The 24,829-nt window shown below is 42.3% G+C and overlaps 1 protein-coding gene across 1 annotated transcript in view; it reads right to left on the bottom strand.

Moving 5' to 3' along the window:
- CLMN (calmin) overlaps positions 1–24,320 on the bottom strand; it is a 77,235-nt gene extending 52,915 nt beyond the window's left edge. Inside the window, exon 1 of the mRNA XM_068148852.1 lies at positions 24,134–24,320. Coding sequence (XP_068004953.1) covers positions 24,134–24,215 — 82 coding nt within the window. The 5' untranslated portion in view covers positions 24,216–24,320. The remainder of the gene's footprint in view (positions 1–24,133) is intronic.
- Positions 24,321–24,829: the final 509 nt, after the last annotated feature.

Raw genomic sequence — 24,829 nt, forward strand, 5'->3', positions numbered from 1 at the left:
AGTTTTCAACCCACCTAACAATCTGTTCCACCAGATTGTGTCTGCAGCATTAAAAAGGCCATTTCCCACTGGCAGAATTTGGCAGTTTTCAATCTTTCCCTGCAATCCTTCCTTTTCACTCACAAGCACAAAAAGATGCAGATTGTTAAGAGAAGCCATGGTATCTTTGAAGCAAACTTTAAAATTCCAAAATAATCTCAGACCTGGGATTACAGAGACCATCACTGAACTGTACCCTGAATTTATCAGCACAAGGCAGCAGTCTGTGTGGCCTTTAGCTTACTGAAAAAGGATGTTGTTGTTCAGAGATGAAATTGAGATCCAGCAGAAATTCAGATGCATTTCAGGTGTATCTTTCAAGAATTAAGTGGAGTAATTCCCAGTATCGTGGACTGCCATTCAAGGTTTATCTTCAAAACCAAAGGATATCTTTCTCTTTACTGCAGTCTCATTAACAATTAACAAGATCACACTTTCAAGAAGATCACAGCATTTATAGGAAGAGAATTTGTAGCTTTCAGAGAAGCCACTGAAAAAAACAACCTATTATGCAATCCAAAACTGAAGTTAAAAAAGGTACCAAAAACACAGACTGACTCCAGTAAGAACTGGGTGTTCAGATGAAGAGATTATAATTTTAAGGGTACATACACAAATTAACAATTAGAGGTAATTGCTTTCAGCTGCATCTTGCTGTTTTCTTTTTAATAAAAAATTAATAACTTGTAATTAACACTAATTTAAGAACAGATGAAAGCCCATGTTGATGCTGAGAGGAGAAATGCCTGACAGAAAACAGCTACCTCAAATGCAGCTCCGGTGGTGTCAGCTAGAATATCTTGTTTGTGTTTCCAAACGAAAATTACAACAGCTTTAATCTGTCTGCCTTCTCAGGCACTTCCTGCTCATTAATCTTTCCTTTTTGCCCAGGTCTTTAACAATGGTACAAGAGAGGAAGAAACTGGTGTTTCCTACACATGCTGCCAGATAGCCAGACACTACTCCTTGGTATCTACCCATAGCCTTATGTAATGGCACAGGACCTGCCATGCTGGTGTTACTTACACAACTGGACTTCAGTCTGGTGAAGAGAAGGCTGAGCAGAGAACTCATCGCTCTCTACAACTACCTGAAGGGAGGTTGGAGCCAGGAGGGGTCCAGCCTCTTCTCTTTGGTGTCAAGCAACAGGACTAGAGGAAATGGTTTCAAGCTGTGCCAGAGTAGGTTCAGGATGGATATTAGCAAATATTTTTTCACTGAAAGAGTTATCAAACATTGGAATGGTCTGCCCAGGGCAGTGGTGGAGGTGCCCCTGGAGGTATTCAAGTGGTGTGTGGACCTGGCACTTAGGGACATGGTTTAGTGTCAATCCTTCAGTGCTGGGCTGAGCATGGGACTGGATGATCTTTGAGGTCTCTTCCCACCAGATGAATTCTGTGATTCTAGGACTTGGAGCATAAGCCTGTGAACCCCACTGCCCTGGGATATACAAGCTCTTCTATGGCTACATGAAAAGAGATAAACATATCCAGACCCAAGATTAAAATGAGTACACTGGAAGATTTCCTGGTCATTTCACATAATCTGCCCTGACAACATTTCCTGCCTTGAAATAAAAACCATACAGCTGCAGACAGTCTTCTGGTTATGTTCCTCCATGCATTGTTGTATGAGGCAAGACTGTGTACAGGCTGCATGATAGACAGGGCAGCCATTCATTTGGTCATGTCCAGGTGAACCTCCAGTTGTGTTACAAACAGAAGAAACCAGTGAAGTGCCAGGCTGGTTCTCAGGAAGATGCTATTTATCCATTACAGAAGCACAGTTCTGTGGCTCTCACAAGATCACTGAGGAGGCACATGAGAGAAGGCACCATTCCTGGACAGCTCTTCAGCTACAGGCAAGTCTATTTCACAAGTAACCCTTCCAATGAGATACAACTCAAAATACAATGCACTTTCAAGTGATAATGTCAAAAGCTTACCTACTCCAATACTCCACCCCGTTACAGGCTTAAACGCATCAGGCTTGTAGACTTAATCTAAAGCTATGTGCTTCCAGCATCTGGTTAACCAAGCTGTAAAATACTCATGCAGGGTGGCTTAGTATGCGTTTTTCTGAACAGTGAAAAGGTTGGATTAGATCTAAATGTCCACCTGACTCAGAATCTCATCTGCAATAGTGGCCAATAGCACATATTTGTCAATACACAGGACAAAGGACAACAGGGACTGGTTCTCAGTTGAGTTTCAAATTATTGAACACTAGGCAGTCAAAAAGTCCAGTGCAAGGCAGTGATGTATCTGTCCTACATGGCTAAGACATGTCCATTTCTTTTAAATATAGTCCATCTTGTTGACTATTATCAAAAAACTTGTCCCTGCACCCACAGGAACATTTCTCAAGTTCTTCAGCCCTGTTTCACTGAGCAGGAGCTAAGCTTTGCTGCTGGGGCTGTAACTGTAACTCAGGTTAACTGGCCAGTTTCCCACACCATTCCAGCACACTTCTGGGCTTTGCTAGTGGAGCTGAGCAGATTTAGGTCCCTTCAGTATAACTTTATGGTTCATGTGGCTTCCTTAAAAAAAAAAAAAGTAAAAATTTCTAATAATTATTATTCTGGAGCCCCAACCAGACATCCACATTCTTCTGACAGTGGAGAAGATCTCATTTGATCTGTTTTTCTTCTAGCTCCAATTTCTACAGTCTCAAGTTCAGTAATATTTTATTAATAAAAGATTAGTCTCTTATAGTCATTCCAAGGGGCTCAAACAGACTCAGCACAGAATTCAGTAATTTTTAATTACCAACACTTCACAGCATACAAAAGTTTCACTGTAAATAACACGTGCACATTATTCAGACATTTTGATGATTTTTGAAGCAGAGGAAGCCCCTACCTGTGACAGTGATTTTCTGTTTAGCCCTGGGTAAACTTTCCACACTCCCTCTATTCTATTGATTTTTCAATTAACTTATCTTTACCTGTTAGAGACCACTAACAAAGCTCCTTTATTATTTTGAGGTTTTTTGCTTCCTTTCCCTCCCCCATGACATTTTCAGAAATGGTGAAAAGCCTTAATTGTCTTTGGACACCAATGCCGTGGGTCCCCATGTCCCTAGAGCTGGAGGAATAAGAGAAGAAGTTGTCCTCTGATGCAGCAGAGCAGGGGTGCAGGAAACTAGGAATTTCCCTTTAGGGATCGGCTGCAGAGAATTACCTGGTTGCTTAGAAACATGAGATTAACTACAGCTCAGTTTTCCCCTTCCTTCACACATACACTTAATGAGAGGCTGTAAATCAGCTGCTGGGGAGACTGAGGACTTCAGAGATGCTGGGTCACTGTGCCACGTCAGGCAACAGGCAGTGGGCTAAGATGAGTTTTCTGCTCCCCTTCCTGGGCTGTGCAAGCTCCCTTTAGTTTGCAACCAAGTTTCTTCTCCCCAAGTTTCAGATGCCAGAATGAGAGTCAGCCATGCAGCTCCACAGCTGAATTGCCTGTGCCATGATTTCAGCCCTGACGATGATCAGTTTAGGAAATGCAGCTAGGGCAAAGAAAATAAGAATCTGACAAGTAAGAGAAGCTAATATTTGAAACAAATTCTATTTAAAAGAAATTCTATTTAAAGCAAAAATTACATCAATTTCTGCACCTCTTAGTAATGTTTTCTACATAAGCTGCAAAAGCATCTGTGACTGGCAGCAAGAAACATGCTGCCCATTTGCATCTTTCATACCTCAAGGAATGAGAAAGAACAACTGATGAAACACAGAGAGACCCAACTACTGGTTTGCTTACCCACCTGCACATAACATGCAAGTAGGAAGAAAAAATATCTAGATAAAACTTATGAGGACTCAATCTCACACAGTTTACTGTCAAACCAGTTAAACATGAAAAAGCAGCCGCACTAATGCAAACATGAGAGCACAGCCCACAGTGTGTACTCAAGAGCTTAATGAAGTCTCTGCAAGAAGCAAGCTCTCCAAGCCTGACTTTGCAGGTCAAAATATAGATGAACTGACACTGGCCTACAAAGTAATAGAATCCAGAAAAAGGTACTTGAAAGTCTCCATAATTTAGATGTTTTCGCATCATTTCACATTCACAGACATCAGCTTTCAGGTACAGAATGGAAGGGATATGCTGTGCAGTGTGTACCAAATAACCTTGTGGACAAGAGCCAGTGGTGTGGTTATCATTATGCTGCACAGTTATTACAAGCTGAGGGTTAATTATTAGCAGAGCTTAAAATCAAAGTGGTTTGATCCAGACTGCATAGCTACACGCACACAAAGCTACTACCCTGAAGTGCCTCCAGACTCTTTCCAGACAAGCTTAACAGCTTAGATGTGTACAAAGCGGTATACCACGTTAAGGTAGAAGTAACAGGGAGACCATAGACAGCAAGCTCTTGAAAAGTTAGCACCCAAGTGCATGGGTGTTATGGGAGGAAGGATTCCAACTGTCTCCTGCTCTATGCTTGCACTTTGCTATTAAAAACCCAATGAACTCTGCAAGGACAGGTTTGCAGCTATCAGGGCTTCAATTTCATCAAGTTATTTAATGATATTTTATGTTTTCAGGCTGGTAGGTTGAGCAACAATAGGCCAAGGGAACAAAGCCACAAGCAGGAAAAAAAGACCTAAAAAAGACATAAATCACTTGACAAGGTGTTTTTTGGATCAATAGAAACTCAGATTTGATAGAGTAGTTTGCTCTTTCCCACAGCAAAATGTTATTTGGGCCTACATGAAACAAGATGAAGTAAGCCAAGTAAGTCAGAGCAGCCTGCCTTGCTCCAGAGATGACCACCCCAACCATACCAAAGGGCTTTTTTCACTTACTTGTCCTATTAATTCAGCACTAACAAACAGGGAAAAATGACAGTCCACAGGAAGTCAACATGACTAGCTGAGGAAGCCAAACTTCCAGAAACCTAGGACTTACAAGAGAGAAATGCTACTCATTAAACCAAAATGTTAAAGAGAGTCCCAGGCAGGTTTATGAGACAAGACAGCTAGGGTCAGGAGTTGCATCCAGCCATCGCAAAGTGCAATGAATCAAGGTGTGTGTCAGTAAGAGTCACAGCTGTGAGACACACATGACTTTAACAAGTACTATGTCAACATGAGGGACCTTTCAGGCATACAATATCAGCAGTTGCAGTGACTGCAGACAGAAGTAGGCTGCATTTTCATCAAGGAAACATTTGCCAAAATAGTTTTGAAGTGAGCAGTCCAAACAGCCTCACTACAGTTTACCTGAAGCTCTCCCAAATGTGGGAACCTTTCATTAGGAAATTAAATCTTGCTTCAGCAAATTAAAGTACATTTCTACTTTGCTCTGCTGGGTGACTATCACACGAACAGAAAAGGTGAACTCAATACTGCTGCTGCTCCCTGGAACATCCAATTCTGGAACAATGGCAACAGCCTGGGAAGGGCTTGGGGTATGTTCAGTCATCTCCCAGCCTTCACTTGTGCATCCTCCCAGGAATACTCCTCAAGTATCTTCCATGCATAAATAAACTAAGTTAGGATGAACTTCAAATAGGTTTCACCCTACACAGTCAAATAAGCTAGAGAAAATGTGTGTATGACTTATAATATTTACATTTCAAGCAACAAAACTTCTTGTTTTGCTACATTATGCATGCTGGAATTACTAATAAGACTTGCAGACTGGATAGGCACATTTTATGTGTTGCTCCTTATCATGACGTGGCTCTTGGTGCCATGGTTTAGTAGTCATGAGGTCTTGGGTGACAGGTTGGACTTGATGATCTTTCAGGTCTTTTCCAAGCTTATTGGTTCTATGATACTGTGATTCCATGAAGTGTTGCTGAGTGACTTTTTTTGACAGACCAGGCAGACCCTGTAAAACTTGGGTTACAACAACATAGTTAAACAATGTTCTCCTTCCTAACATTTTACTTAATCCACCAGTTTGCTACCTATCAAGGCCAAAATATCACATTACATGGGATAGGTCCTGGCTGTGCATTTTGGTTACTCATCAATCTCAGTCTGTCACTGCTGCGATCACATCTGCAGTGATGCTATGGAAGCAATGCTGTATTTTCAGGAGATTACTCTGTATAAATTAAAGAACTTCTTTTTTTCCCCTCAATTGTCACAAATTAAGAGAACAAAAGCAAGATAACCCCATTTATACTAACTAACCTTGAATTTGTTTGATTCATAGTTTGCAGTCTGAAAACATGACCACCTGAATCGATTTCTGTTACTCAGATAAGCATACCACCAAAAAAAAAAAAGTTTAGGTGAGACAGTAGCTTTTATTAGGCCAAAAAAAGGGAGTTGGAAAAACAAAGCAATTTATCAACTAACCTAATAAAAGACATTACCACTCCCTACAAACCCTCCCTCGCTTATATCATGGCAGCAACTTCACTACCCAAGTATTTCTCATCCTAACAATTAAATTTTACATTTGCTGGAAGTCAGAGACTTCCAGCCTCAGTTTATAATTGACTTTTGTAACTAAACAGGATTTTCAGTGCAGAAGGGCAAAGAAAGCACAGCAACACTGGTACTGGAAACAAAGCTTGTATAATTTTGCCAGCACGGGCACTGTATCTGCGAGCTACTCCACCCCCACATGCTGCAATTCTGGCATCCATGGAGAATCCCCAGCAGCAAAACCATGGGCCTTGGGACCAAATTACCTCCCAGCTGACACTGCCTGGAATTACCATCGCTAGTGTGGGTGGGTCTGTATCCCAAACAACTAAGATGAGCTCCCTTCCTTGCAGGCGTGTGGGATTCACTGGGGACTCCTGAGAGGCGGCAGCAGCAAGCTCCTGAAGTGGCTGAAAACCATTTTTCATTCCACATTCACTGAATTAGGAGAGCTTTTTCTGTTAGGCTGAAGGAATAAATCTATCACACAGTTCAGCAAACGAGCAGGTAATGTATAGCCATAGGGCAGGGCAGAGATACTCAGGACAGTTTAGGAAAGCAGAATTCACCCTGGAGCTTTCTGAAGTCTGGAGAGAACTAATAAACTGCTTCCAGGAACCAAGCACATTAAGGTGCACCTTGTCAACTGCACAGTAAACATACACACAGAGATATGTGGCCTTTTTTCAGTACCCTTGTTATTAGAACTCAGGCATCCCCAGTGAGCTTCTTGTTGAGACAGAAATGTGGAAAAATACTCATGAATTTCTTTCCTAGCTTATTTTTGTTTAGAGTAGCCACACAACTTCTCCTCACTGCCTCAAGGCAGTAACAAAAGCAAACCCCAGACTACACACAAATTAGTCTCAGCCTCACTGCCCTGGCAGGACAGGGCTCTGTGTTCTGACTTTCCAGATAAACTGCTCCTCTGCCTGCCTCTCCCAGCACAGCCTCCAGTGATTGTAGCTGTGACTGAGCCCAGTTTCACAGGTATGGATCCTGACACAAAGCATATGCTTGGCTCAGTGATCCAAACTTGGAGCTCAGTCCTCTACTACCCCCACAGCTTGTTCCGCATCTGCCTCCACTGCTGAAGGTTTTGGTTGACTTCAAACAGGCAGCAACAGACTCGTGCTGCTAACATCCTGTCTAAAATGAAATACTAGCACAGGAAGAAAGCATCCTTCTTAATTCAGTTTACATTTAACTATAAACAGCTGAGGTAGAATCACCTTTGTTCTACACTATCACACCAGCATCCAGAGTAATTTAGTAAACTGACATCAGGAAAATTAATTTGGGTTAATTTTTGAGTGTGCTCATGTAGACACACTCTATGTCATTCCTCAGCTACAACATATCAGAGCGGCAGTGGCCAGGTTCATTGCTCCACGGTAGTGTAAATAAATGCTAAATCTGTGTTTTAATGGTCTCAGGCAGGCAGCAGCTGTTGTTGCTGAATGCCCAGCAGATTGCTATTGCTCTCCAGACTCTCATCAGGGAAGGTACCAAATAGCCTAAAGATACAATTGTCTGGCAAACAAGCATTTTATTTCATAAGCAGGGAGGGGGGGAAAGAAAAAAAAGTTGTATGTTGCAAAGAGATGACGAAAAGACTTTTCTGTTCCCCTGCTCTGGGCACCAGGCTGACGAATTTCTATGTGAGGGAAAAGTAAGACATTACAGGATCTGAAAGAGCGTGTTAGAGAAATGGAAGGCAGGATACAGAATTAAATGCATAATTCATGGCTTCTGAGAGCCTTGAGGCAAGACCTTTTCGGACTTGCTAATTGCTTTGCTCAGAAGTAGGCCAGAAGCCATAATAATGACTTCCACACCTAGGCAAATGCATGCATAAAGCTGTTGTAACATCCACCTAGGGGCTTCCACATCATCACTCTTGCACAAATGTGCTGCTGGCCCATCTAACAACATGCCATCCAAGGACAACTGGATGGAATATCAAGCTGATCCAAAGATCTGGATAATATAATTTCTGCATATTCAGGCATATGGGCTGCAGGTAGATACATATTTATATAAACTGCCTGCAGCCATACTGCAGCCCTTGGAGGCCCGTCACTGTGTGCTCAAAGCCTTAGCATGCAGCTCTGTGCATGTGAGACCAGCAAAGATAAGTGGCTCCTCCACTGCAGTAGCCAGATTTAGCCCAAATTACCTCAATGGCAAAAAATTCAGCAGGTGCAAGATCAGACCCCAGTCACAGGCAAAGATATTAATGTGACAAGTAGTGAGGATGAAGGCAAGCGTAACAGCTTATAGTTACAGAGGTTTGCTCATGCGCATAATTTGGTGGATTGAAGTCATGTACAAAGCATCAAAATAACCAGCTCCTCTTCCATGGGCCCAGCAAGCACCCTTGGATCCTCTCTTCCCAGCAGGCAAAATCATAGCCTTTTGTCTACCTGCAGTTCAAGTATCTCATATTCGCATTCTCTCGTTTCAGAACAAACACTATTCCAGCCACTTCTTTGATAATATCCTGGCCGCTGCTGCCAGCACTGCTGCTTCTACTTTGTTAGACCCCACCCGAAGTTATTAGCCTCAAGGAGCTAAGAACGGTTTCACCATTGCTGTTTCCAATTTGTTGCTGAATCCAGTTAGAATCATTCACTGAAGAGAGGTGGACTTGCTACTAAAGCATGGGGATCAGCTACTTTCCTGCCCCACCAGCTTGTGCTACTCCAGCCTCTCCTCTTGCTGTCTGTTGTAACCATCTTCCCCTGCAGCCCCCATAGAGAAGTCTAACCTCATGGCTGATACCCTTACACAATAAATCAGAAAGAATCTCTTTTTTAAACCCTTTCTGTCCATTTGGTATTACTTACTGATGTATCAAAATTACCTCAAAAATTCATTAATAAAATGCATATCAATATCTTCCATGAAGCAGTTTATTGCCAGGAGGTTACAGAAGCACAACTACTGAAAGTGCAAGAAAACAGAATCTGACTCTTAATTGTACTGTCACACTACATTCATTAATTTACTCAGGCAGATTAAACTTTTACTGCTAATACCATAATTTACTTACATAAAGATGTTCCATCTATTTCTTGAAGTCAAGAATATGAAAAAACAGAAGGATGAGAGAGTAATAAAAAAGATGGTTAAAGATCCCTGGGTTTGATTGGTTTCATCTGGAATCTATCAGTACTGGCATGTGAAACTCAATAATACAAATGAAGCTTCAATTTTCAGATCAAGTAAAACATCCCTTTTACGGTATTTCAAATCACATGACAGTGAAGAGACAGAATGCTTTGCAACATCTTCTAGGTAAGAATCTCAACTATTAATTTGTAAATGTAAAAGGCCTCACAATGAAGGCAGAAGAATTTAACAAGCAGTTCAAATGTCAGTGGAGAAGCACAGTGAATTTAAGGATCCCCAGACTTAGACCAGACTCAAAATATCAATATCTAACTAAGCTACTACTAAGTCAGCAACAACACAACTCAAACCAAGGTGCAACCCATTGAATGGGCAACTCTCACCTATGCCACTTTAAATCTATCTATATCATTTTAATTCTAGCAGCATTACTCTCCTTTAGATACTATCCAATTTAGGTTTTGACATCTACAAGAAGCATATAAGGAATTTGGTTTCCCCACGACCAAAGGTTTACAGCACAAATAAGCAAATCAAAGCCAATGCATGGGAAAAGGAAAGTGAGAAAACCAGAAAAATATCACTTAATCTTGTGAGTTCCACCTTTAAAAAATGTTGATAGCTCCTGTATTGGAAGTAAACAAGCATTAGCAGGAAGCGTTGTTTGGTGTAGTTTTCTTTTGTCCTGTGACCTACGTATTTGGTCCAAGAGAGAAGTCATTAAAAGCAGAATGGGTACATTGCAATTGCAAGACAAAGGGCAGTCTTTCACATCATACAAAGAAAACTAGCACAGATGGTGAATCAACATTTTGCAGGAAAATCCATGTGCTTCCACATTAATGAGACAAGGGGTAGAAGAATACAGTATTATACACTGTCGTCATAACGTCAGAAGTGATTTGTTGTCCAGGCTTAGGTATCCAGATGGTACCAAAAATACTGCAAACTTCTGTAAGCAGAAAGCTTTTCACTATAATTAAAATTAAAATTCTGATTGTACCCTCAAAAATCTTTATAAAAGCTCACAGTGAAATCATTGGATTTTTTTTTCACTCAACCCTAGCAGACTCCCACAGGTTTCACTGTGTTTTTTTCTCTTTTAAGTAAATTATGCAGCCTCTTTTAAAAGGTTTGCTTTTAAAGCAGCAGCCTAGAAAATATCAGGCTAAATCTGACATGTTTTCCCCTATGTTTCAAAGCCAGCAAAGGGCTTTTCTGGAAGAAGTTAACACCTTTTCTACTCAAATATATTGAAAATCTGCTGAAGTGAAAAAAGGAGAATAAAAAAGAAAAGAAAAGAAAAAGCAATAAACTGCTGCGAGAGTATGTGGGTGGCAGGATTCAGCCTTTAATCTGACAGGTCTATGTCAGCACTTCTCTGTATCTCTAAGGGATCTAATTGTTCTCTTCTTTGCATTGCTATAGGTTTGTATTGTTTGTTATCATTATAACCCTTATTTTCAGATTAGCTTCCTGCTAGTCCGTTTACCTAATGTCCAAAAACCTAACAGATTAACAAAGCAAGAAAAGCTGATGCCTTTCTTTACCAATGCATTTATTGCACTTCTGAGTAAATTGACCTTGAAATTAAAAATCCTATCATCAACTATGCAACAGACAATGCAGTCCAAAGAGAGAATTACAGACTGGTAACTAGGGTGCAGGCAGAGGAGGCAGCTGCTCAGCTGATGGATATAAATAGTAAAATCCTAGTCAACAGGATATTATTGTTCTTTGGGGTTCCCAAAGAAGCCTTAAGCAATGGATCAGCTCCCACACATACACTGATCACAAGTCATTGCCTGTGTGCAGCAAGGAGGCTCTACCCAGGGACCACTCAAGGCTATTTCAGGAGTTACCATGTCTCAGATCTTTTCATGCTCCAGCGGGAAGAAAGACTGAGAAAAAGCGGCAAAGGTCTCAGCAAAGCGCCTGTGATCTATTAATTCCTTTACGTATTTATAACTCATCTCTAAGAATCATGAGACTCAATAGCAACGCTTTCCTCTGTTTATGCCAAGCCTAGATGGAGATCACCATACACATACCAAAGAACTTGAGAAACTTGGGAAAACAAAGAAGAAAAGGCTTCTTCCAGGAGCAGGTGAGAATGGCTCATTTATCAAGCTGTAACTCCATGAGTTACAACTAGCTTCAAGTAAAGGCAGTTTACACTCTCAGGTATTGTAGAACTTCCTTTATAGACTGCATTTCAAGGTGAAGCAATTAGTTGCCTCATTCTCTATGGCCATTGCAGTATGGAAAAACAGAATCTATTTCTTGTCTTGTTTCGTTAGCCCTCTGCCTTTCTTCTCTTGCAGAACATATCCTTATAGTCATCCAAGGCAGATAGTCATCTTTAGGCAGGCATCTCTACATTCATGCAGATTAATGTGTCTCATCCATGCCCAAAGCAAGCTGTCCCTTGGTCTTCTCTATCCCACTGAACTCTTTCAGATCCATGCACAAGGGAAACTGAGTTTCAGGACAGTGGATATAGCACTGCTCTCTTAAAATAGCATTTGGATAATTCTGAGAACTGAGGACTATGATTTGACAGCAAGTTCACCCTGGGATAAAACATAATCTGATTAATTTATGCATGCAAACAGAAAACTTTACTTAGCATACATTCCTCAAAGGAAAATAAGTTATAGTTCCTGGACATGACATCATTAATTACCCTCTTCCAGCTTCTTATAGCAAGTGTTCTTCCTTCCCCAGCTCCATTTTACCTCCTTTCTAGAAACACATGTTCACAGAAAACAGAATACTGGAACAAACACAGTGAACTGAAAGAATAATAAGAGGGAAAGGGAGCACAGATGATTTGGATCTTGAAAGTTTTAGGAAGAACTTCTTCACCATGAGGGTGTTGAGACATTGGAACAGGATGCCCAGGGAGGTGGTGGACGCCCCAGCCCTGGAGGTTTTTAAGGCCAGGCTGGATGGGACTCTGAGCAGCCTGATCTAGTGTGAGGTGTCCCTGCCCAGGGCAGGGGGTTTGAAACTAGATGATCCTTGAGGTCCTTTCCAGCCCTGACAGTTCTATGATTCTACGATTCCAATTCACCTGGAGGGAAAAAAAAAAAATCCCTGAAGATGATAAATAGTAACTCATAAAGATTATCAACATGAGACTTCAAAAACAACATCTTCACAAATAGGGAGAAGTAGATGAAATCAGAAAGCAGGTTGCTTCCATTCCACAAACATTTCATTCTTCTTGCATTAAAAGAACTCAACCCAATGCAAAATGAAATCTGACTGCACTCAGCCTTCATACCAACTGATGTGCTCTGGGAAGAACATCAATGAGCATGAGTAAGCCCAGAAGGAAACTGCCTACCACCAAATATGGGCACACCACATGCTGAAACAAAAGATGCGTTTGTAGTTTCATGTGAATTATCAAGTTGTAAAAGTTTATGATAGATAAGGCAGTGTATATGTGATAAAGTTCTTGTGAACTGTTAAATGACACTGTGAGCTTGTGCTGCCAGATGGTGAAAGAGAGAAAAAGATGTGAAGAGAGGAATTTGGTCAGGTAGTTATAATGGTCACCTTGGAAAGAGAAGATTAAGGTTCAAGGCCTGCTCCACTAAAACTTTCCGTGTTCACGCAGAGAAAAGTATGTCATTAGGCTGTCTGAAATAAATCCTTTGGCTTTCAGGTATCTTTGATCCCAACCCTAACATCCAGAGGGAAATACATCAAATCTGTGAGACACTCAAATACTACAGAAACAGAAAAAAACCTAGAATGCATTAAGAACACATTTCAATTCTAGTCAAGGAAAACACAAAGCAGTGGGAAAGCAAGCCTAAGCAGATCAGTATTATCCAAGTACTGGAACTCCAGCTTGGACCATTTCTGTAAACCCACAGTTATTAAATGCTACTTCCGCATGCAGAACAGCCCCATCCTTCTGTAAGGATGCAGCACGCAAGAAAATACACATGTAGCAGAACTGGTAAGCCAAAATGCTGTGGGTAGCCCATGCCCATCTTTTTGTCACACAAGCCTCAGGTTAGCACATTAAGCTGTTTTCCACACAGCCAGTGTTTAGGCTCCAAAACTGATCATTAGTGTGATAAATTAAATATGCAGAAACTTTGTCTCATAAAGCCTGAATGGCAGCAGCCCTACAGTCAGTCACTCTTCATAAGCTCTGATTCATTAGTGAAATGAGAATATGAGAGGTCAAGTGAAAATTTGTTCATAATTAAGTGCCTGAACGACAAAGTTGTCTACTGGCCTGAGTGACACAACATGAGGTCTCATCTGAGCTTGCTGTAAGCATCCAGACCACCTCTGCAACTGGCTTTTGTCATTATTCTCAGCATAAAAGTGAAGGACTCAATATGCATGAAAAAAAAATTGGGAACCTACACCAAAAAAACAAAAACGTGCTCTAGAGCAGTCTGTGGAATAGGCAAAGAAACTATGATTAAACCTTCCCCAAATTAAAGGAAGTCAAGGATTTGAAAGGCACCCAATACCTGGGTACCTTTCAGATGAAACAAAAACTGAATATAACAGACTGTGTCAAGTAGTTTCCAAACAGACTCCAGGGACAGAGCTTTCCAGACCTCACCCACTACCTCTGGATCTCTCAGCACCAGAGGCTGGCCACTCTCAGTGATGTCCAGGGCTGGACAGGAAGCACGCATTGCCCTTCTACTTCAGACACAGGCTACCATCACCAGAGTCACAACCACTTCCTGACTTCAGAGTAGTCACACTGGTGTGACCTCCAAGTTCTTAAGTTAAAATACACTTATGATGAGTGATACTGTCAACTGCAGCGTTACAGATTTAGATTTTACAATGTCCCTTAGCTATATTAGCAACCAAAACATGGTGCTTCCTCCTGATACACACAGTTTTTGCAGACAATTAAATCTCCTGTCTTCTTTGATCCTTCTGATAAACACAATGTTTAAAGGTTTTGAAAGGCCAATGAATACATCAAGAAGACTGTCCACTTTCAAAAGAAGAAATGCAGCAGACACAGCAAATTATACTCTGTCTTCTTTCAGCCAAGGTCAATAATTGTATTAACTTCATGGAAGAAAGCTGAAAATAAGTTATTTTTACATTAGATATCTTAGAAACTTTTTTCTTTATAATAGGGAGAAATGGAAGAACTCACACAAGAGCTTTCAAATCACTCCTGTACTGTATCCAAGGAAATCTTCAAAGAAACCAAAACAAACAACAACAACAACAAAACAAATCAAAACAAACAAACAAAAAATCCCACCACCACAAATACCAAACAAACTAAAAAAAAAAGAAAAGCAACAACCCCAAACAACCTTGAGAGTAACAGGAACTAAATGCTGTTTGGTAGCATTAATCTTCAGGGCCGGGAAGGTCCCTCCCCAGCATGGAACCTGAGAACAGGAACAGGGACTGAACGCTTCCAACTTAGTTTGTACATGCTAGAATCACTGAGGATTTGTAGCAGAAATTGGCCAACTGAGAACCTTGTCAAAAAAGAAGAGTCAATGGGAAATTTGTCTCTGAAAGGTCATCTTCTCACTTGGTCAGGATTTTTACAGTTTAGCAATTTGAAGTATTATATGAAGGTGCTGGCCACGGTCCCTCCTGCACTATCATAAGGCTTCTGAAGACCACACTCTTCCCCATTCGCCTACTTCTGTTTGCCTAGTTACTCTCCCTGGGAAAACAGCCCAGGCACTTTTCTTCCCTTATATATATCTCCAAGACAATGAGTCTAAAGTAGACATTTCATACTATGTCACTTATTGTATTAAGTTATAACTGCAGTCCATGTTCATCACGAACATCAGTAACACCCAGAGAGCTTTAATCATATGTCCTGATGCAATCATATGTCCTGATGCAATCATATGAAGGATCAGTTTTTTACAGTTATCTTTGCTATCATTGCTCTCATTTGCCGTGGTGCCAGGACTCTCATGCCCTTCCCATTTTTCACTGAGCCAAGAGAAGCAAATCAGCCCTTGGTTGTGAACTATACTGGCTGCATATGTAAAACATCTACTGATTTACATCAGGGGATTCTTTGCAAAGTGAAAACAAAATAGCAAAGTACTTCTGACCATTAGTGCACAACAGAAGAAAAGACTGTGCACACAACCAGTCCCTGTGCTTTGGCAGCAATTCAGAGCTACAGCTGCAGTCCCTTGAAATGGACAGTTCAGGCTGTGATACGACTCTCACAACATGAGTAATGCATGGACACCTGATCATCAAGGGCTTTATTGTACTGTTACTTGGATTTATTTAAGAAATAAATAGGAAAAACAGGCTGGAAGAATAAAAACAAAGCTTACCAAAAGCACCTGACAGTTAGGAGGAACTAGCAAGATTACCGCACAGCAGAGAGCTTCCACTGGTTTTACAAATACTAACAAATAACAAAAGAACAATTCTGAGGGACAGGTCCAAAACAGTAAGACCTGACATGTTACCATTTACAGCAATGGCAAGCTGGATGGGGAGGGGAAAAGTCCATGTAGGCAGTTTACTTGAAGTTCATTTTCTCTCTTATAAACACATTTTTCCTGGTGTAACATACAAAATCCTTTTTTCTAATGGGCCCTTTCTTAACCCACAGATGGGCACAACAACACTCACTACAGAGAATCTCAGACCCTCTGAGGGAAAATCCCAATTGCAAGACCTAAGTTGGACCCCTGGGGGTCTCAATATAAGAATGAGAGCATAGTGGAATTTGCCATGAGGTGGTTAATTACATGCTCAAGCCTCATTTCACGACCAGATAACTAGGAGAGTCTCCAACCTAACCAAAATATGACACAGAAAACTGAGATGTCCAGTAGCCCAAAAAGCTACAAACCCCCCAGTACAGACAAGCATAAAAGTATTTACTGCCTTCAGACAAGATTTGGCCTTGTGTTAAAAGTCCCTTTTCACATGAAGGCACTGGTGCTGCAATCTGATCGAGCTGGACCATTTAATGGGTAGAGCATCACTGGCTTTCACAAGGCTCTGGATGGACTCAGACATATGGAGAAGAGCCTGGACAAGAGAAGACTCCAGGGGGACCCTGGAGTCTTCCAATCCTTGAAGGGAACCTACAGGAAGGCTGGAGAGGGACTTTTTACAAGTGTCCACTGATAAGACAAGGGGAAATGGTTTAAAATTGAAGGAGAATAAGTTGAGATTGGATCTTAAGAAGAAATTTTTTCACTATGAGGGTGAAAAGACTCTCAAATGGATTGTCCAGAGAGGTTGTAGGTGTGCCCTCCCTGGAGATGTTCAAGTCCAAATGGGATGGGGCCCATGGCAGGGAGGTTGGATTAGATGATCACTAAGGTCTCTTCCAGTCTACGCCAATCTACATTACTATGATTCTAACATTACTGGAATGAGTGAGGCAGCACTGGAGCCTGCAGGACCTGTATGGTAGGGATGGGTCTGGCCAGTGTGCAAATCTTAACATGCCAATAAACAGCTGTGTCTCCTGGTAACAAACACTGCACAAGAGCTGAGGCTTCGTTGCCCATCTTGAGACACTACAAGAGGCACTCATCCCCAGTCTTAATTTGGATAGGATGCAGATCCAAAGAGATGCACTCATTAAAGACAACAAGGACTAGAATATGTATGTTGCTACTTGAAAATAATCATGTAGCACATATTTAATCAGCATTTATCCTGTAAACAACTAGAATACTACTACCAATAGAAAAAAACCAAACAAACAACACCATAAAAATCTCTGCAATAGAGCAAATCAACAACACTGGTCTAGAAAGATCTCATTTATCACTACAAATAGTGTAAGATGCTAACATAAAAAGTATAAAACCCAGAGTAACTTGTTGATAAATTCACGGGGTCTGAATTAGAGATATATATCTGGAGTAATTTTCAGGATACTCAAAGATAAAGTAAGTTTTTTATATATGTCTGAATTAGTGGAAAATCATTAACAGACTCCCTACAAGTATTGCCCTGTTTTGACACATATGTGTAATATTGAATTAAGTAATGGGCATGGATATCAGAGTTACCCTTTAAGTGTTTTTTGATAACATCTTTTCAGGTTCAATAGGATTTCTGGCTTTATACAGACATTCTCTTAGCTTGTAGGTTACATGTCCACAGGTATTCACTATGTAGGCACTTATGCTGATGCTCTTACTAGCATCCTTAGATGATGCTGATACAAGCTTGTGTTCATGGCTATAAAGACTTGAACTACATCTACAACATAGCTCAGCTGCTTGCACAGAAGAATGCAGCAATTATAATGAAGAAAAAATCATTCTGCAATCCTCCACCTACAGTGCCTGTATTTAACTGGTTGAGGAGAGATAAAAATAGAAGAGCATGTAGAAAAGACACATTTCTTAAAAGGTGCTGTGATGCCCTACATCACCCCAGCACTGGCACAGATGTGACTGCTTATCTAGTAATGTCTTCTCCTGAATACATAATTGTGAGAATCTTTTTGACTTCTACATGACAAGACAGATGAAATATGGCTCTTCCCCTTTAGACATATGCCCTTAATCATTCTACAACAACAGGAAGTATAAACAGCATAGGACATAAACAAATAATGTTTAAATGGACACTGACAAGCTAAAATGCCCACGATTGCTTATTTTAGTCCAAGAGAAATCTGCCTTCGAAATGGAAACAGGAAATCAAATCACCCCTTTGTAATATTTTCGAAGTAAATAATAGATATACTTCAGGATGCAAGTACAATAACCTTGTAATTGTCTTTAGGAGAAAGAATTATTTGAATTTCTGTCCAAGCTGAGTCGGCAAAAGAAAACACAAGGAGAAACTATGGGGAGTATATTATATTTTTAAATAGGCACTAGTTTTAACACAGTGTTATGAAGACTGTGATTTTTTCACTAATAATATTCAACTTCAAGCAAATGATAGTCTGAAGAGTCACCAGCTCTCCCAACACCAAGGCTGGCCAGTGTGTGAACAGCCCACAAAGGAAAGACAGGGACTGGGATGTTGGCAAGTGACACCGCATCAACCCCATGCCTCAAGTCAGGTCCATGCTTGGATGCCAAACACAGTCTCTCCTACAATGAAGTGCTAATAATATGGGTGTAAGAGTTTGTTTGACTGTCATGCTACTGGGCATGATTTGAATTTGGTGTAATTTCATCCATGCAATGGGACAGACAACCCAGACTCCTAATTTGTTAGAGAAACTAAGCACTGACCTTGTTAAAACTGCATGCTGAAACACGCAGCCTATATTTTGTCTTACCTCTCACTGCACCTTTATTTCACTGCCAACATTTCCTACATCTGAAGCAGGTAAGGTTTCCTTCCATTGCTGACAAATGCTGTCAAGTGTGAGACTGCCCTTACAAACACCATCCCCATCAGAACATTCAGGTTTCCAGCATGATCTTTAGCTTCCTGTACCTGGATCTGAACCTTTATTTTGGGAGTTCATATTTGTAACTCTCAGACCTGTTTACCTTCACCTTTATATAAAATAGGATTGCTTTGTACTTCTTCCAGGCTTTTCTAGGATTCTCCAGGCAATTTAATCTTTCCAAATGTCACTCTAATCTACAAAGAGTTCCACTGAAATAAACGTATCTACAGGCAGAAAGAAATCCTGCTGAATGTGGGGTCAAGTTATGGAAGAGTTAAAGTAATGAAAAGTTACAGCACTTTACTTTTGTCAGAGTGAATGGATACATTAACAAAGGTTACTTTCTATTTATGAAATTTCCACAGTTTTAAAAAACATGTTCAACTACAGCAAATGGGTTAAATGCTGCTGTATCTGGTAATTAGAAAAAAATTATTACTCTTTCTATTTAAGTGCAAAAATCCTAAGAATTATGCTTTATACATAAATGGATAAACAAAAGATTGACTATAGCATCTGCCTTTCGTTGTCCATTACAGATGCCAGAGTTAACTTTTATATCAGAGTTAAGCATCCATATTACCTCTTAAGACATATCTCTTGGGACTTGTTACCTCAAAGGAAACTGAGGTTCATATAATCAACAACTATAGTTACTACTGTCCAAAGTTTCTAAAATCTAGATCTGAAGAATCCAGACGACATGATAAGCAAAATCAGAGAGTGCTGGAAGTTTGTGGCTAAGTAATTCATCCACAGGTACAAACTAGGACAAGGACAGTGAACCAATTAGGCTGGTAGTGTTCAGTTTAATTCCTCCAACGTGTCACCACTTTCCCCACTCCAGCCTCCCCCCCCCCCCCCCCCCCGCCTTATTTCTGACAGCAACCCTCAACAGAGCATGCCTGAGACTCAGGAAAGTATTTAAACATACTGAAATCAAGGAATGAACATCTACAGATTTCTGTGGGTTGTGCACCAAACCCTGCAGCAGAAAAATTACAAGCAGCTGGACTTCAGAATCCTTATCTAATCCTCTCATAGAATGGAAGAGTTCTACCATCCCAGCCCACATACTCTATTTTAAATATACAAAATGAACATTCAACCCATAATTATTTTTAAGTGGTGGCAACAGCACTTGTTTGCCAGAGATGGACAACACATCTGACTAAATAAAGTATTCATCTCTTCATATTTCATTGCAAGGAATGTAAGGAAAGATATGTACTGTTAAATATACATCCAGATTATTGCAAAGCACATGATCAAAACATCATCTAAAAGATAATAAACCCTGTGGAGGATGTTGCCTCTTTCTAGTGAATTGAATTCACCACATAAGAGAGTATATTTTTGATGATCCTAAATCAAGCTTCCAGCAGCAAAGATTTTAAACTGTTCTTGTGTTGTAACAAAATGTTCCCGCTGGTGGTGTAATGAAAGAAAGAAAGAGAAGGGGAAAAAAAAATCTCCTGGCAGGAAATTAATTATTGAGCTTCCACTGCTTGATGATGTGCTCATACATTCTGCACAGGCTCCATTTTTTCCCTTTCAGTATGTGGACGAATTTGCTATGGAGAATACAGAAATAGAACAAAGAGTCTGTTAAATATATCTAGAAGCTGAACAGACCTGGAATGAGAAACTTTGCGCATCACCACACCTGGCACTTATTTCCTCTTTACATTCCCTTTTCCTCTTCTCCATCAGACTCTCACTTTTGCTTCTGTTTTCTGAAATTACCTCTGTTGAGCATGGAAGCAGTGTGCCTGGCTTTTAGCATCACTTACCTGTGACAGATTTGAACCGTTATTTCCTTCACTGGAAAAATAAAACGTCAAGTCTCAGATCTTGATGGAAAGGGAACATAAAAGCCCATCATTATATTCCTATGCCTAAATATCCAGATGTAAATCCATTTTTAAAACCATCCTTTTTTTCCCCTATGTCCAGTCTCTTTAGCATGTTTCACTCCTTGCTGTTAGTTTTAGTCTCCCTCTGAAAAAGCTGAGCATCCCACGCATGGCATAGTTTCACTCACCAGTTACATGACAGAATATATACTTCCCAAGGCTACCTCAGCACCCAGCACACGCACCTACAACTAAATTCAGTGGGGTCATACCACTGCAAAGGCACTCCATAAGAGCAGGCACTTCCCAGTACCATGCATTGTGGATCTTTCCTGGATGTGGAACTACTGAATTAGAGAGGGACGATGCAACAGACTGAAACAGCATATGCTATCTTCAAATAGTATTTTACGTCAGTAATGCTCAACAGCTTAGAGAAGAAAATGAGGAACTTTTCAAGAGAAATCAGTAATTTAGGTTTTAAAAAAAGAGGCAGAAAAGGTATGTAAAACTGCTACAGTATATGGCTGTGTAATGCCTGCAGAAACTTTAATAGCAGTTAGGTTGCTGAAGTGTTAGTGGTACTATTTTGCATGGTCATCACCACTTAGGTTCACCTTCTTGGGCTCTTCCATCAGATGCTGGGTAGGATGGCTTGGACACAGCATGACAGTAATGCCTCTAGTTGCCTTCCAGACCTTATATCTGGCTGGGTCCATGCACTAGTGAAAGTCTCCACCTCTTCACACAGAGATGCCAATGTTTTCATGTGTTATTATCTGCAAATATTTAGGTGCTGCCTCTCATCCTCTCCTTACAACATACTCCCTCTTGGGTATATCATGGGGTATTATACCATGAGGCCCCCTAGACATGAGAAAGCACCTTCACACATGTAAAATGTCCCACTGTAAGAGTGGATTCTGGAATAAGACAAGCTATCAACTTCATTGAACATACCCCAAACATGTATTGGAAGAGAGAACTGGAGGAATAGGAGATGCAGCAGCAGCAGCTGGAGACCCTTACCACTCATGATCCTTCTTGTGGCCCTGCTCTGCTGGTACTGCTGGAAACTCTGCCTCATCCCCAGCTAGTTGTTCATCCCAGACTCATGATTTTCTAGCGCATCAAAACCATTATCGATTCTGCCACTGACAAACAATGATACTAGCTGTGATTCTGATCACATTGGTTTGAGAGGATAGAATGAATCTTTAATTATAAAGCAGGCACAAGTTTAATTACAACATATGAACACAGAGCATATGCTTCCATTTTACAAGAAATGACACTGAAGAGAAGTGCCATGCTTTGCCACGGAGCTCCTGAGTGACAAAAATCACACTCTGCCGAGTATCAGCCTCACCATCTGTAAAACATTTCTCATCTCCAGAAGATAATGTGAGAACGTGTTACAAATCATAGGTACTGTAAGTGATAGATATTATAACTTCCTTTGAAGCAGCACCTTAGAAGAAATGCCCTTTCTCCCCTATAATTGTCCACACGGGGCATAGAACTTCTTAAAACTCAATTCAATAGTACAGGTAATGTGACATCTAATATACCTCTCAAAATTCTTCTTGTATAGTAAGAAGGGAACAGGAGGGTAGGGTTTTTTTCATGAGCATCATATTATTCAAAGGAATTTGCCCAGTAGGAAGATATTCTCCTCCAGGACTACAGGAATTTTAGAGAAGGCTGTGTGCATCTGTATAAATGCATTTTAACTTCCACAAAGGGAAGTGAGTTTAACTCCTTCTAACACAAATAACGTGGGGCAAGGCCAAAAACATCTTAGTCTTTTTAAGAACAGTTTCATTTTCTGTTCTCTCTCAAAAAATGCCCATGAATTAAGGATTAACCTGGTTTAATTGGTACAGCTTCAAGCAACCATACTTCAGAGGCAGGCCATCCTTGCTAACACACAGAATTGAAAGAGACAGAGCTAGGAGTGAAAAATGTAGAAATTACACTGTAATGAGGATGTGAAAATTCAAGGGGAGTTCAACCTGGAATCAACAGCCCTGTCTGTACCCAAAATCTAAATTTCAGAGATTATGGTGACGAAGGTCAAGATGCTGTGGGGAGACCCCATCAGCAGTTAACTGCATTAATGCAACATTAGGGATGAATCAATGGTTCATTTGGGTCTCTTCTCTGATAAATTATCCATCTTCTATAATGAAGCTAAACCAACACTCTCTTCCAGAACTGCACTGCCTCTGCCAGTAGACAGTGCTTTAATATCATTATGCATAAACAGGAAGAGATAATGACCTATAAGTCAAGTCTATTATTTTTATGGAACATGAAGATACATTGCAGTCAGATATGAGCTGTTGATTAAGATTGGTGCTAAATGAGCTGCTCTCCCATAAACCACTGCTGTTGTTCCTTCTTTCATCGATTGTTGCTCACGGAGTTGGTTGGTGAAGGGAAAGCATAACTTTGCAGGAACTACTACACTGGTATCGAACTCATTCAAACCAAGGTATTTGCATCCTTTCCACCAGCACAGCCTGTAGCAGAATAGGAGAGTATCTCACAAGTGATTTATCCAAAATCTCTGTCCATGTTTATTTAACAGTATCTTATGAGAAGGTGCATTCAATGGAATACCCTGATAGCCCTCGGTTTCCCTCCAGACTGCGCTGTTAAAGACCTGGAGCAGTATCCTGGCTTCGGCCGAGTACTTCCACATCTCCAGGTTAGAGTGGCAGGGTAGGCTCTGTCCCCCAACTTGTGGGGCGCCTTTGCTTCTGAGAGGTCAAAAGGCAAGGCTCCCGTTACCCGCAGAGACAGGGCGCGCCCCGGGACCGCTCGCTTTCCGCCGCCCAGCCGGCGAGGTCCCCCCGAGGGACAGCGAGCTGAGTCGGAGCCTGCAGCCCCCCTCCTCGACGGCCCCCAGGGAAGATGCTATGGGTGGCACTACCTGCCAGATCGGGTCCCGGGGCTGTGCTGTCCCTCGCCCCCGCAGCATCCCCGGCGCCCGCGGAGCCCCCGCACCCTGTCTCTCCCTCCGGGGCCGGGCTCCGCTCGCACCGGCGCTGGGGCTCTCAGAGGGCTGGGCGGGCCCGGCGCCGCAATCGGGGTAAACTTTGGACCCGCTGTCCTTCCCACTTCGGCCCCGCAAGCCGCATCGCCCCCGCTTCGGGGTGCCGAGGGAGTCCAAACCGGGGCCCCGGGGGCGGGCTGGAGAGCCATCGGCAACCCCGCGCCAGGGCACGGGCAGTAGCGGAGGAGGAAAGAGCGGCGCAAAGCGAGGAAGGGGAGCGGGGCGGCCCGGAGGCGGAGGGAGGGGTTTCTCCGGGGGTGTTGGTTTACCTTGGAGGTTCTGCACTCGGATGTCGCTGATGTGCCCGATCAGCTCCTCGCGCTGGAACCAGTCCCACTCCTGCCCGGCCATGGGGACGCGGGGCCGGGGTAAGGGGGCGGTGGGAGCCGGCGGCAACGCCGCCGCCTTCACCGCCACCGCCGCCTTCACCGGCACCGACGGCGGGCGCGGCGCGGAGCGAGCGGAGGGGGGGGGGGGGCGGCCCCTCTCCGCGCAACGCTGCGCCCCGCCCCGCGGCCCTCCCTTCCCTCCCACCCGCCACTCTCCGCCCGGCCGGCCGAGGGCGGCGGAGCGCTGAAGCGCAGCGGGGCGGAGCGGGGCAGGGGTCCGGTGGTGTCCCTCGCCGCGGGCAGTTGCTCGCCTGCTGCCCCCTTCCTGCTTTCACCGGCGGCAGAGAGGCTCCCACAGCGCCTCCCTGGAGAGCGGCGTGGGCGGTGGCGCGGCCCCAGCACCAACCGCCCTCTCGGGCGCAGCCTGCCCTGGCCTCATCGCTGCGGATACCACCAGCCCCCGGCCCCGCTGGGAACGGTGCCCTCGCCGCCCACCGCCTCATCCCGCTCGGGAGCGGCCTGTTGGCTCTCTAAATAAATACATTTTTCTTGCTGAGGCGGCAGTGGGGTTGTAAAGAATACCGAGCTCTTGTCTGCTTTATTTTGCTGTGCCTGGGGAGGGGAGAAGTGTCATCC

The sequence above is a fragment of the Melanerpes formicivorus genome, unplaced genomic scaffold (assembly GCF_026170545.1).
Source record: "Melanerpes formicivorus ecotype bairdi unplaced genomic scaffold, bMelFor1.0.p_v2 SCAF_17, whole genome shotgun sequence".
NCBI lineage: Eukaryota > Metazoa > Chordata > Aves > Piciformes > Picidae > Melanerpes > Melanerpes formicivorus.